This window comes from Podarcis muralis, chromosome 9 (genome assembly GCF_964188315.1).
Source record: "Podarcis muralis chromosome 9, rPodMur119.hap1.1, whole genome shotgun sequence".
Classification (NCBI taxonomy): Eukaryota; Metazoa; Chordata; class Lepidosauria; order Squamata; family Lacertidae; genus Podarcis; species Podarcis muralis.
The window spans coordinates 22,801,529-22,817,182 of NC_135663.1; the positions used below are offsets into that span (position 1 = coordinate 22,801,529).

A 15,654-nucleotide genomic window follows, 5' to 3' on the forward strand; every position below is an offset into this window, starting at 1 on the left:
CCAAATTTGCTGGCATATTGAGTGTAGCACCTTAACAGCATCATCTTTTAAAATTTTAAATAATTCAGCTGGAATATCATCACTTCCACTGGCCTTGTTATTAGCGATGCTTTCTAAGGCCCATTTGACTTCACTTTCCAGGATGTCTGGCTCAAGGTCAGCAACCACACTACCTGGGGTATACGAGACATCAATTTCTTTCTGGTATAGTTCCTCTGTGTATTCTTGCCACCTCTTCTTGATGTCTTCTGCTTCTGTTAGGTCCTTTCCACTTTTGTCTTTTATTATGGAAATCTTTGTACAAAATGTTCCTTTCATATCTCCAATTTTCTTGAACAGATCTCTGGTTCTTCCCATTCTATTGTTTTCCTCTATTTCTTTGCATTGCTCGTTTAAGAAGGCCTTCTTGTCTCTCCTTGCTATTTTTTGGAAATCTGCATTCAATTTCCTGTATCTTTCACTATCTCCCTCGCATTTTGCTTGCCTTCTCTCCCCCGCTATTTGTAAGGCCTCGTTGGACAGCCACTTTGCTTTCTTGCATTTCCTTTTCATTGGGATGGTTTTAGTTGCTGCCTCTTGTATAATGTTACGAGCCTCCATCCATAGTTCTTCAGGCACTCTGTCCACCAAATCTAAATCCTTAAACCTGTTCCTCACTTCCACTGTGTATTCATAAGGGATTTGACTTAGATTGTATCTTACCGGCCCAGTGGTTTTTCCTACTTTCTTCAGTTTAAGCTTGAATTTTCCTTCATGGATCACTGCCTTGCCGTGGCGAAGGGGCTTGAATAACTCAGAGAAGCTATGAGCTATGCCGTGCAGGGCCACCCAAGATGGACAGGTCATAGTGGAGAGTTTTGACCAAACGTGATCCACCTGGAGCAGGAACTGGCAAGCCACTCCAGTATCCCTGCCAAGAAAACTCCATGGACAAAGACAACAGGCATATAAAAGTTATGACGCTGGAAGATGAGCCCCTCAGGTCGGAAGGTGTCCAACATGCTACTGGGGAAGAGCGGAGGACAAGTACAAGTAGATCCAGAGCTGATGAAGCGGCTGGGCCAAAGCCGAAAGGACGCTCAGTTGCGGATATGCATGGAAGCGAAAGGAAAGTCCAATGCTGTAAAGAAAAATATTGCATAGGAACCTGGAATGTAAGAACCATGAACCTGGGTAAGTTGGATGTGGTCAAAAATGAGATGGCAAGAATAAATATTGACATCTTGGGCATCAGTGAACTAAAATGGACGGGAATGGGCGAATTCAGTTCGGATGACTATCATATCTACTACTGTGGACAAGAAACCCGTAAAAGAAATGGAGTGGCCCTCATAGTCAACAAAAGAGTGGTGAAAGCTGTACTGGGATGCAATCTCAAAAATGATAGAATGATCTCGATACGAATCCAAGGCAGACCTTTTAACATCACAGTAATCCAAGTTTATGCACCAACTACTGGTGCTGAAGAAACTGAAATTGACCAATTCTATGAAGACTTACAAGACCTTATAGAAATGACACCAAAGAAGGATGTTCTGCTCATAATAGGGGATTGGAATGCTAAAGTAGGGAATCAAGAGATAAAAGGAACAACTGGCAAGTTTGGCCTTGGAGTTCAAAACGAAGCAGGGCAAAGGCTAATAGAGTTCTGTCAAGAGAACAAGCTGGTCATCACAAACACGCTTTTCCAACAACACAAGAGACGACTCTACACATGGACATCACCAGATGGGCAGCATCGAAATCAGATTGATTATATTCTCTGCAGCCAAAGATGGAGAAGCTCTATACAGTCAGCAAAAACAAGACCTGGAGCTGACTGTGGCTCAGATCATCAGCTTCTTATAGCAAAATTCAAGCAATTGATATAGTGATGTAGTTTAGATTGGTTCCACCAGCGGCTTGACTTCACCCCCTCCATTGTCTCCTGAGACAGACAAGATGCCAACAGCAACAAATCTAGAAGGTATCATCGAAAGAGTCAGAAGATCCGTATTCCCATTTTGTCTCCACTGATGTCTTATATTGCATGCTGGCAAATCACTTCATCACTGTTTTCCCCTCCCAAACATTCCTTATCCTGTCTCTTTAGACGACAAAGTTTTTAGACCATGGATGACCTCCATGGGGCCAGATCTTAGTTGGGTTCATTTTGGTACTTCCTTCCTCCTTATCCAAATAATTATACTAATAATTGTCTTTTAAGGAAGAGTTATGCATATAATTAGAACCTGATTAGTTTGCAAGTGAGAATTTAATGATGATCACTATCTCTGGGCAAGCATGTGGAACCTTGCAGGATCGTGACATTAATAATTGCCAAGCAGTTCCTTGGAGAAATACTTCAGAAGAGGAAGTGGCTAGTGGTTAAAACAACATTGCAGCTCAGTTCTTATAATAAGACTATCTGTGCAGCCATGCTGAGTCTGTGAATCCACTGAGTTTTTCCTTATGTGAGGCTCTGAAGAATAATATTTTCTTTGTGAAGGAAAAAAATGAGATTAAACTGAGAGCCCAGTATGATTCGATGAATAGCATGTTGGACTCAGGAAGCATTAGTTCAAATTGCAGCAGAGTCAACAAACTGGGTGGCCTTGAGCAATTCATTGGATGACAGTCCCATTTCCCATTCTGTCAACTGGAAGTAATGGGAACCTGCCTCACAGTTATGGAGACGGCATAACATAAAGCTTGCTAAGGACTCTCTACAGATTGGAGATGAAAACACATTAAATCTGGAACAGGGAGCATGTGGTTCTCAGAGTGTGGTTGGACCTCAGCTTCCATCAACCCCAGTTAACATGGTCAATGGTCAGGCATGACAACAACTGGAGAACCAGAGTTTTCCCAGCTGTGCTCTAAAACATGGATGGAGTCAAAGATCTGCACAACTGGTTCTGTGCACCTAAGAGGGTTTGTGGGCTTGTGGTTCTTGAACAAGAGCTACCCATACTTTGTGATAACTTACTTTTGAAAATGAGTGTTTCATGGATGAGGAGTTGCAATGTAAAGTGGATTCCAGTATTGCTAGTCTCTCCTCCTCCTCTGACCCCTAAAAACCACTGGTACTAGCAGAGCGCTCAAGAACTAAGTTTCATCCTGTGATGGCCACTTTAACATCTCCCCATGGTAGAATTTAAAATGTTGTTCCTGATTTCAATGTTATTGAAGCTCCTAGAACTGGTCCCATTAACTTCCTGGTCTGGGTTCTACTAATCCTGGCGCATTTGTTCCTCTTCCCCTTGCAATCCAACTGTGTCACTTGGGGTATTTGTTAGGGAACATTGTTCCCGCAGTGTGACTTGATCCCTTTTCCTGGGGAACCCATAGGTGTTCATGGCATGTCTCCTTCCCATTGGACTACATGGCCAACTTGCTATTGTGGTTTGAAGGTCGTTATTTTGCAGTGGGCTCCTGTTGGTGGATCGTGGGGTTCTATTAAAAAAAGAGAAAGTAAGCAAAGTAGATCACGCCAGCCAGACGTCTGCCCACCCCTGATAGCCATGAAGCAATTTTTAAAAGTAATCTTTGGATTTGGTGTTATCATTACTCCACCACACCACCAAAAATGATAAGAAGAAAACTTGAAGAAGACTCACCTTGACTGTTTACATTTTCTTAAACTGAAACCATCATGGCAACCACAGCACATCACTGTAAAGACATGGATGAAAATCTGGGCCTCTTTGAAAAGCCTTCATCTTTGTTGGGCATTTGAAAGCAAAAAAGCAAAGAACAATGAACTGGATCCAGCGTTCCAGAGGGTGGAATGCTTCACTCATCAGGACACTCTCACCAAAGGAAGTGGGGATCCCTTTTTTGACAGTTCCCTGTACTTCTTGAATATCTGCTATGGGGATATAATGTGGGTGGTGGTGCAGCAGCAGGGAAACAGAGGTCCAGTGTGGTGTAGGGGTTAGAGTCCAGGAGATCAGGATTCAAATCCCAGCTCAGCTATGAAGTTCACTGGGTGACCTTGGGCCTGTGACTGTCTCTTAGCCTGAACTACCTCACAGGGTTGTTGAGCAGATAAAATGGGGAGGAGGAGAACTGTGTGTGACATTTTGAGCTCTTTGGAGGAAAGACAGGATATAAATGTAATAAAACTTGCCTTGTTGCTCTGGGGCGAGCCTCTGCCAGATCTCAGTCCACTCCTTGAATGGAAGGAGTGTTTCTATTCATGGAAAGCCAACTCTGGATCCAATTTGGCATGTTCAGTTCAAAAGTTGTTGAAAACGGGGCGGGGAAGCAATCAAATTATCTTCTTCCTGAGCCAATTAGCATTTGATGCCGTAAGTCTAGTTACTATGGTTTCCTCGTATTTCCGTAGAATATGATTTCAAAGTTTATGTCAAAAATAATAAAAATGCAATCCGACACAAAATGAGGCATGCTCAAGATGACTGATATCATTGGGCTTAAGTGCACTTTACGCAGCGTTGGATTGAACCCAAAAACTTTAAGCTGTTTGAAGTCGTTCCAGGTGTTGGTAACCACAATATGGATTTACAAGGCAAAGGGACCTCTTTTTTCTTTCTCTTGGGAGTTTACAAGGCATCTATTGAACAGGACTTTGTACTGTGAAGCAGTAAAATGGAGCTAAAATGCTTCTGCTGGTATTGAAACAGCTCCACTATCCAGAAATGTTTTAAGAGATTAACAAAATGGTGATTTCATCAGAATGACAATACTGTACAGCTTGATGTTGTAGCTCTGTGGAATTCTCCCCCTGCCTCGCCAATGTGGTTAACGCCATGAAATCTCACCTCTCCTTCAACCAAGAAATATGTATTTTGGAATTAATTGTATGAAGCTCTTTATATTCCCTAGGTATATGCTTCTGGGTCAGTAACCCTTTTTTAATACAAAGATTTACATCAGATCTTTATTTTAAAAAAGGTCTATTTGCAGCTGCAGCTAGTTTGCCAGCTATGCCCCCTTTTGGACCGAGATGATCAGCCATGGTATTCCATGCTCTGTTGACCTCTAGATTGGGTTATTGCAATGTGCCCTTAAAGACAAATCTGAAACTTCGGCTGGTTCAAAATGCAGCTGGGGTTGCCTTTAGAACTTCTATAACCCCTCTTCTTAAATGTCTACTGGTTTGGTTTTGGGCCCAATTCAAGTGCCCCATACTAGCATTTATAGCCCTACATGACTTTGACTGCAGATATCTGAGAGACTGCCTCCTTTCCCTACAAACCTCAGTTGTTTAGATCAGCAGAGAAGGGCCATTTTGGGAGTTCCACCACCCACAGATGTCCAGGGGGTGACCTAGGAGAGCTCCTCAGTTGTGGCACAGTGTTGCATCTGGCATCTTCAATATACAACTTTCAGTGGATGCTGAAGATGCACCTCTTTACCTGGCCTTTGACACCTGAGATGTGTATTTTCAGGCCCCACCTTATTCTTGTGACTGTAATTTGTTTTAAATTATTGTAACCTGCCCTGGGGTCTAATGGTGCAAGGTGGATAATAATTCTATTCAGTGCTTTTTCTCTTAAAAAAATGTTTAGGGGTATTCTCATTTTCTTACTCATATGGAAATACTGTCCCTCAATGAGGCCAAACTTAGATTCACAAAATGTTTAGGGGTAAGTGTACCCCTGCATCCCCCCCAGAAAAAAGCCCTGGTTCTATTAATATTGATGATAATAATAATTGATAATGGAAGTGACGTGTGATAAGCAATTCAAGAGACTTTTGTTGAATGCTAATAAAGAAAAAAAACACTGAACATATATCGTACCAAAACCTTATTGCATTTATTGGAGTAAGTATGAATTAAGAATCTGAACCTTTTCTCTCTTTTTTTGGTTATTTTTGCATGGTTGTTACCAAGGATAATCATTTTGTTATTTAAGATCCCTCAAATTTAACCTGTTCATGGAAAAAGAGAGATCTTTAGAGTACTAAATTCCTTTATTCAACAACACAGAAATATCACAAAAACAACTTTACTGGGCAGATTGAATGGGTTTATACAGTTTTGTACATGCCCCATAAGTGATTTGAAATAAATACACCATTTTCAAAAACTGCTTTTTTTCATAATTGCACAAGCATACATACACTTTACACAAAGATCTATTAGAAAATTTAATAGATAACTGCACAGTTCAGAAATAGGAGAACAGTGTGAAAGGAGTACATTTTTGTGGTCTCTTTTTCTGAGGGGAAAAAAAGTAATCCTAGCTCCCTGCAATTGTGAAAATGGAATACTTTCTCACATTTGAGCTGTCCTTTATTTGCCAGGAATCAGCAGATCTCAGTGTGAAACTGCCAAATTTAATAAAAACAAAATCTGAAACATTTAGCTGTTACATGAGAACCATCCGTTTGATATCACTATGCATCCAACTATGATCAAAGACCCACCACTGATTTTTGCTAGATGTATTCGACCCTGGATGGTATGTTCATTTAATTGCTTTCTCTCTGTTTTTTCTCTTTCATTATTTGATTACAGACACAGCCCGTTTAAAGACTTCATATTCTTTAGTGTTAATTGTGTGACTTGCATACCAGGGGGTTCTGAACAAAAGGGAATATTTCCTTTCTCTTACAGAGTTGACTATTATTAAGTCCTATAACGCCTATGCATGCTTCACTTGCAACCTTACAGCTGAACAGGTTTATCTGAGGTATAAAAATACTGCATTCAGTTTGGCAAACTTAGCGCTCAGCTCTAAAAGACATCAAAATTGCAGTCTTTTGTCCCAATCCTTCCTGTATTTTGTGAGGCACACACAGAACCTTTTGCACAGCGTGTTTTGGTTCCCCATTCACTCCAGTGAAATAGGGACCTCTGCAATTGCATCCACTAGTTCACACAGAGTTGTCCATTTGCCCAAAATGGGAGAACCTCAGCACGAAACTACTGGACCAAATTTTGTGTGTGTGTGTGTAGGAGCAGTATTAGAAGTCCATATTATATATGTTAAGGATGCAACTGTATGATCCATTGGAGGGCATCAAAGTTGCTTTAGGCTGGATTGGCTCAAACCCCATGGTGTTAGAGTGGAGCTCTGATCTTGGAAAGGGAGTTTTGACAGAGCTCCAATGTTGGAGATTCCAAGCCCTCCTGGTCCCCTGTCCTGCTCACAAGTCAGGTGGGAACTCAGACATGCTTCTGAGCATGTCTAAACTCCTCCCTCCTTTCCCCCTCCCATTGGAAACAATGGAGGTAAAATGGGGGGGGGGGTGTAAAAAAATTAAGATATGTATGTGTAGAGTTTTCCAATGCCTTCACTACCACCCAGCAAGCCAAGAGATCCTAGCAGAATGTTGGATGAGGATGTTCAAACCACCTTTGTTCTCCCCCACCCCCATCAACACACACCGGTTAGGATTGCAGCCTAAATCATTTGAGGAGGTTTTGTGAAACACAAATGAGATTCAAACCCCTAACAATAATCTATGTTACAAATGATAACCATATACAGGAGAAAAGAGGCTAAGAGGTCAGAAAAGAGATTTCCTTCTTCAAAACACTTGCAACTAAAATACTCAAATATATGCAGTACACATCATACAAATTGTGTGTCAATGAAACAAAAATTCTTGATAAGGCTGGTAGACATAGACTAAAAGAAATTCCAATAATAATAATAATAATAATTGCGGGGATCCAAGTGAATGTATCCATGTCCTTTTTAATAATAATAATTATAATTGACAGTTTTGGAATTTTTAACCATTCGGATTTGACATGTAAAAAACATCACAATTACGATATACAAATTCATCAGCTCTTCCGAAATCAATCAAACAAAACAAAACAAAACATAAAAACCTAGAAATGAAACCACATTGACACATGCAACATCAGGGTATTAAGACAGTTAGTACATTGCTATGAATCATTGTACACCTAACGTAGCCTGAACTGAATTTTTCTGTCCCTACTTTTAACCACAATCACAAAAGGTCTTCCAAACAAGGCAAGCTCAACAGCCAGCTGGGTCAGTAAGGCTTCAAGCATATGCTATACTGATAATCAATTATCTGTTGTTTCTTAGTAATAATAAAAAGTTTGGGGCTTTTTTTTTTCTCGGAATGAAAAAAGGCCATATACAACTTCTTTACTCTAGAGCAGGATATGGGTTTCTTCTCCTCCCACGCTCCCTTCAGGGAAAGATTCGGAGAGCTACATCCCTGCGGTAGATGGGGCCATAGGCAAAAGCCAACAGAGCAATGAATGGAATTGTGATCTTTGTGCGATAAGCTTGTTTTTATACACCTTTGCGTGCCCCTCTTTATCCTCCATTCAGGTAAACAAGAGGCACCATCAGAGTTCAAGGATACACCTCAGTGAGGCAAAAACCCTCAGGGAAGATGTGAAACAGGGCTGCTGAGAGGTGTGGCACGGGGAAGGGTCCCAGGAGACAGGTCCCCTGGACCTGAGGTTTCCCCCACTTATGTAGATTTAAAGTAGAGAAACTTTCAAGGGCTCATCCAGGATGGCACTCAACAAGAGGTGCAGGAAGTGTCTCCGGGGAAGGGCAGAGATCTTTTCCAAAGGGATATCTTCAGAAGCATCTTGGGAAGCCAGCCCAAACTGGTCCTTCAACCCTGAGATGCCTACAAGGTTCCCATGGGAAGTTACTTATAGTTCAAGAGGTGTACGTGTGTGGTGCTGCAGGAGATGCTGGGGCTTACCTCTTAGGACATGTATAGTAGCCATTTTGGACAGCAAAAACCTAGACCAGCCCTGAGAGGCATCATTGTGTGTCAAAATACCACACACTTGGGTCCAAAGTCTAGGGATTAGAAGCTTCCTGTCTCCACAGTCGAAGATGCCTGGAAGGGCCCTTGAACACATCAATTTACAGGGACCTGGTACAAACCTATTTATTTAATTAAAAGGTGTAGCCCAGCTGAGAGGTAGGTGTCTCCTACTAGGACATGGGAACATTCACACAAGCACTTCTCATACACTACAACTCTTCATAGCAAGATTGTATCCTTTCATTTGAGCTTTCCAGTAGAAAGCCATAGAGAAAATGTTCCAAAGATGTATAAAGTTGAGCTGTGAAAAGAACCTGGAACTGCACACACACTCCTCAAAAAGTTAACCCCATGGATCTAAGAGAAAATAATGTGCCTCAAGAGCTCCTTTTAAACCCTTAAATTCCATTGATTTCAATTAGACTAATTCTGGGAATAATATGTAAGTGTGTTGTCAGACATAACACTAAACCATAGTTTAACATTACACAAGACAAGCCCAGTTTATCATGCTGTCAGAACATGTTGTTTAGTATGCTGTGCAATAAAGATCAACAATGGTTAGTGAAAACATCCTATCTTTATAAACCATGGTTTAAAGTTGGCTTGTTTCCACTAACTATAGTTAAGATTAACCTGAATTTGTCTGAGTTTCAAAGATAAAGCAAGTTGTATTGTACTAAAATGCAAGTGGGAGCTTTCAAACTCCAGAGGAAACTCATAGTCCTGGGGTGCAAACTAGGCTTGCTGTTGTAATGCTAAACTATGGTGCAGCACTATGGCTGAGCCAGAGCTATGTCCTTGCTGTGTAGTGAGAGAGAACCAATTCACTCTTCTGGTGCTACTCCTCAAATGCTACTTTCAAGGGTTAAACAAAATTGATATGATAAAAGAAATCTTTTTAAAAAAACACCCTCCTGGTTTTAAAGGCAGCTGAAAACAAGCTAGACAGAGGAAGTGATTCATTGTGGTGGCCTTTTCTGCTCATCTTAAATCAAAACTCTTTGAGGCTGCCCAAACCATCTAATACTCTTCAAGCCTGTGAGTTTTCCCCATGATAAAAAATGACTGCAATCCTATGCACAGTTACCTGTTCAATCTCATTGAACTCAGGGGGGCTTACTTGTGAATGGGCATGTATGGGATTTTGCTATGAACGATTTAACCAGAGCCTAATCAGCAAAGCCAATGGTTTGTCGGTACAGTTAAAATTCCATGCCGAGTAATTCCACTGACTCCCAGCGGGGCCAGCAGGGCATAATTAGGCAGAGAAAAGTATAAATCACACACCCCCACCCCAATTTTAATTGCATTAGAAGTGCTAATATTTGTGAACACCATAAAGATATTCAGGCTCTCATGACCTGCAGAGATGATGCAATGCCATCTAACCTTACAAACTATTCTAAGAAATAAATGTTGCACATAGGGCAAAAATAGTTTCAGATACATTATAAAGGGTATTTTTTAAAAAATCCTATTGAAAGGTCTATAAAACAATTTCCAGAGGGAAGGTAAATATATTGAGTGACAAATTTCCATCTCCCCCACCCCACCCCGAAATAAGGTTTGGTACTCTTTTCATTTTGTATCCTAAAACAACTTTGATATAACTCTCTGTTAAATCTTTTCTGTATGTCCTCTTATTATGTAAAGTCTATTTTGTGGTGCAGTGCAAAGTGGGTCTGCTAAATGTACATGCTTTGGACGGATCCTGTTCTGTAAAGCTCTTTCCGAAGCAACGCAATTAAGCATTTGCTACTCTAATATCGTGCTCACAAACAATTAACTTTTACATTTTATGTCTTTCTTTTTCATACAACAGTATGGTCCAAAAGATATTTGTTGGATGCATAATAATCTTGCACATGTCTTGCACAACTTTGCATCAGGTATAAATGGTAAAAACAGTGGTGCTACTGGACAACTGGCAGAAATAATACTTAAAAACTTGGATTTATTGCTCCGGATTTAACTTGCAGAACCACACTGTTGTGTACAAACAGTTACGCTCCATAGACGCTCAGACGTGATTGTCTCTTTGTGTCTAAACACACAAAATACAAGCTGCTATCTGTACAGTTTACAGTACTGAAACACATATATTGGAAAATGAAGTATAGATATGGTACTTTGTAAAGATACATTATTTTATAGCAGGGGTTTACCCAAACTTTTTTTTTTTTACAGCCACTTTAAAAATAGACAACAACTTCACTAGTATAGCTAAATTACATCAAAGAAAGAATTGGTGTACTGAATGTGAGTCAACTGGCCAATTCCCCCAGGGTCCCAGATGTGGTGGTCTCCTGATAAGAGAGTGGCCCTCACGAGCTGGTTAGAGTCCTCTGGTATGGCGTGTTCCCTTATTTGGAGGGGTCTTTAGAGAGGAAAACAAATGGCGGTAGCTAAAACTGGAACCAGTTGCTAAAAATGCAACTGGGGTCATTTGGGGAAAGGTGGGCAGCAGTGGGGCGGGGACGGGCAAGTGACTGCAAGGAGGGTTTTTCTGAACAGCATGAAAACACAAGACAGTGAACGTAAACATGATGAGTTAGGAGCTCAAACAGTACTATCTTATGTTCAGGCATTTCAGTGGGGAGAAACATCTGCATTATCGCCGATGGGTTATTCAAAGTGGCTTTCCCTTCCCCTCTTACCCGGAGACCACCCTACTTCATAATTTGTTTTTTGTTTTTGAGGAAACCCCTATACATAAGTGAAAATAGTTATCTGAATATATTCTTCAGTGGTGGACTAAGCAGTTTCTTAAAACAAGACCTTAGCTTGCCATTCACTTCAGGCTGCCTTGAAAATAAGATAATACTACTGCTTAAAAGAACCATCGGAATGCTTCGGCGCTGGGAACTGGTGTTCTCTATAAAAAAAAGCAAGAAAACAAGTTAAGCTTTCTTTCCATTGTGCATTGTAAGATTTGTTCTTTCTTTTCATTCACCTGCTTTGCTTTGCTCTTGCCTTGACATGTCAATCATGCTCTCCAGTTATCTAGGTATTAGACAACACCTTGTGATGTTTTAATTATCCAAAGAAATACCTCGGCTTAGCAAAGGTGCCATTTTAGTAATCAGGGATTTTATTTATTTATTTAAAAAACCTCCCTTTTATTTCACAACTGAACCGCTGGCAACCAAAGCAGGTTCCACCAATTGGAAACCAAACATCACCCTTCTGATGAATGTATATGTGATTGAGATGTATTTATTTATTTATTTAGCCATGGAAGCACATATTTGGTAATAAAAAAAATTAAATGAAATAGTAATAGAGTCCCAGTATGTGGTCTAAAAGCATATGAGGTTACAACCTTTCTGAAGCTAAGCAGGGCTGAGACCAACCAGTGCCTGGATGGGATTCCAAGGTGGAAGAAAGGTACGATATAAACACATTTACAGCATAGCATTTAATTAAAAAATAATAGCCAAAGCCATCCCGCTACACATCAAAACAAAGGAGTTCAGTGGCAGCTTAAAGTCTAAAGGTTGGAGCTAGACTTACAGTACCATCCTGACCATGTCTACTCAGAAGGAAGTCCTACTGAACTCAATAGGGCTAACTCCCAGGTAAGTAGGGCTAGGACTGCAGTCACAGGCATGCATAGAATAAGTCAACTGAAATCAACGGGACTTCATTTAGTCATGATGAATTTAAGTTCCCCTGATTCCAATGGGTCTACTCTAAGTATGATTAAATCAAGATCCATCACTGAGAAACTTATTGTAGCATGAGCTTTAGTGGACTTCAGGCTTCAAGCCTAAGGGACTGATTTTGTTACTAAAACTTCCAAGGTTCACCAAGTGGAGTCAGGTGCAAAACTGTAGCTTGGAGGTAAAGGCAGGTGCAACATGCTGGCTCACCAATTACCTGTTGCACCCTATGAGCTAGATACTGTGATGACCTGAACATAAATGCACAAATCTATGTTTGAGCTACCACAGATAAAAGATTCTAATGGCCACTTGATTTACGCAAAGACATGATCAATGGCAACCAGTTAATACTCATATTTTATAGGTAAGGAACATGGAGGCTATGACATGGGTGATTTACCAATAGATGGTCAACCTTGGCAGAATTTTTTTAAACTTGCATTTTCACTTGCTATTGTTGAACCATTAGAAGTTGGCTGTCTACTGCATATCACCTCAAGAGCTGCCATTACGTTCCACTCTTCCTTCTACCTGTACCATCCTATGTTGGATAAATGACAGCAAGCTCATCTCATGAAAAAAAAGTTCACCTTTGAGGTTGTTTTTGCAATAGTCTGCTATAGTCTAACACAGCAACTTTCCTACAAAGTGAATTCTCTCTCTCTCTCTTCCTGCTTTCAGAAGTTAACCCAAAACTTTTACAAAATGATGACGGTGACAGTATTGTCGTGGTATATAGACCATGATTGTTCCCTCTCTCATTCTCCCTCTCACTCTTTTGATAGCTTGAGAGATTAGCCCAGTGTATTCACAATTGGTCACCTTTGTTTTGTCACCCTCTCATACAGCCCTGTGTGCATTATAATGTGTACTAGGAAATGTCCATTCGCTTCTCTGGATGCAACAGTTAAATGTTGCATCTGGAAAGGCTAGATGCTAGAGAGAGAACAGAGTTTCTGCACTTTTAAGATTGCATTATGGCAGCGTGAAACTTCTTATGTCATTGTGTTACAGGGAAAAGTAGTATCTGAAGAAAGAAAGAAAGAAAGAAAGAAAGAAAGAAAGAAAGAAAGAAAGAAAGAAAGAACCTTCTTTTGCACAACTTGATTAGCATAATAAGCAGTCCAGCAGCAGCAATAGCACAACAACACACCATCCAAGATTACGAGATTGACTAAAAGGCTGTTGAACTCCCTCAGTCCCCAGAGCACTGGTCACCAAGTATGCTGGCAAACATTCTTTTCAGCCTTATCTGGTTTTAGCTCTGCTGGGGCTTGCCTACATCCAGTTCCCAATCACAGGGAGAGATCAAGTAAACATTAAGACTGCAGAACCTCAGTGAAATGAAAACAAACATCAGAGCTGGGTATAATTAACATATTGACATCCTTTCACTACAAATTGAAAGAGGGGGGCATAGCTCAGTCGTACAGCACATGGTTTACAGAAGTTCCCAGGTGCCATCTCTGGCATCTTCAACTAGGGCTGGGGAAGACCCTCTATGGAATCCCGGGGAACTGCTCTAGAGTAGACCCATTGCCTTAGCTAGGTACAGCAATGGAACTGTTTCCCTATAGCATCTAGACCAATCGACCATAAGGTACCTTCCTATGTTCCTATGATAAAATGCAGACATACCCAGAAGGTCCTGGGTAGATGACAAATAATCACACATTACTACTCTAGATATAAGCTCTTGACTTGGAATGCAGTTCTGCTTATGGTTAGGCCACTTAAATCCCCTTGAGTTCAATGGGATTTAAGGAGCTTAATTGTGTGCAGGATTGCAGCCCAGGGGAATACTTCAAGTCTTAGTGACTTATGCAGGTCAAAGAGTTGGATTTGTACAGGGTGGTACATGAAGCTGGTGGGATAGAGGCATGCTTGAAGCAAAGCAACTGCTCATTCAGCAAACACCACCCCCACCCCCACAAAAAAGAGGGTGGGTGTGGGAAAGAAAATAGACAGTGAATTTGTGTCCATTTCTGTTTGTTCCTGAGCAAGATAACTTTAAAGTAGTGTGGCACCTGCTTGTCCAAAGAGTAGCACTGATAATTCCAACATATAACAGAGCCACAAGATAGTAAGCTTTTGCTTAGAGTTCTTGTATGGGTGCCACTGTCTGCACCCCACTTTCCCCTTTCTTTTAAAACACCAGCATTAAGGCCCCTTCTGCACTATACAGTTGAAATATCACTTTAAATAGTAATGGTTTCCTCCCCAAAAATCCTGGGATCTGTACTTTATTAAGGGTGCTGAACACTGATGGATTTACATATAAGCTAACCAAGCTATAGCTTAGGGCCCCACTCTCTTGGGGGCCTCCAAAAAAATTTAAAGGAAAAAAACCTGGATGTACATTTCCAAAATATAAGATAAAGAACAAATAAAAGAAAAATTACAAACAGCAACAGTGTTTTGTGTTGTGTAGGCTCCAATTTGTTATGTGCAAATGGCTTTAGATACCTATTAGGTCCATAAATTACCATATAGCATATATACAACACAAAAAAACGGTGACAATTTGTTGTTGACAAAGGACAGCTGGACATATAAAGGGCCCCATTACCTTCAGTAGCTTAGGGCCTCATCAAACCTAAATCCGGCCCTGGTGCTGAAACATACACAGACCTACAATTCCCAAAGTGATTTAACAATCAATCCTACTTGCCAAGGCACTCTGGGAATTGTACCCCTGTGAGGGGAATAGGTGATCTCCTAACAGCTCTAAAACGTCTCTAATATGATCTTGTAACTTTTGAGGTGGAGCTAAGTAGAAAGCCCCAGTAAATACTTTTCAGTGTTTCCCTGAATCAGGAAAATTTTGTGGGGTAAATGCTAGCTGTCCTAACTTACTTCTAATATGTAACTCTTTAATAACTGATTGGCGGGGGGGGGAGGTCTTCCTTAAAATGAGATATCCAGCAGTTGTTCAAACATAAGGTCAAACCATGGTTTGGTGGTACATGGACAAACCTGGAGGAACCTTGTGCCTGTGTGCTCTTCCTGCCTCATGGGGAGCAATTCTCTGATGCTCAGTCCTGGTTTCAGGCAAATCAGAGTTTGCCAATGTCAATCAGTGAGACTAAGTCTTGCACTAAGTATCAAACCAGGATCAGGCAGCAAGAAATTATTGCATGGGAGGAGACAGGAGGGGAGAAGAAGTGTGTGGATTTAGGGTTCCTCAAGGTTTGTTTGCATAGCACCAAACCGTTGTTTGACATTATGTCTGAAAGCAACCAGTAGGTTAAAAGGT

At 40.8% G+C, this 15,654-nt stretch overlaps 1 protein-coding gene across 1 annotated transcript in view; it reads right to left on the minus strand.

Annotated features, from left to right (window-relative positions):
• Positions 1 to 5,903: 5,903 nt before the first annotated feature.
• CXXC4 (CXXC finger protein 4) overlaps positions 5,904 to 15,654 on the minus strand; it is a 58,888-nt gene continuing 49,137 nt past the window's right edge. The window contains exon 3 of the mRNA XM_028743256.2: positions 5,904 to 11,608. Within this exon, the coding sequence (XP_028599089.2) occupies positions 11,564 to 11,608 (45 nt within the window). The 3' untranslated portion in view covers positions 5,904 to 11,563. The remainder of the gene's footprint in view (positions 11,609 to 15,654) is intronic.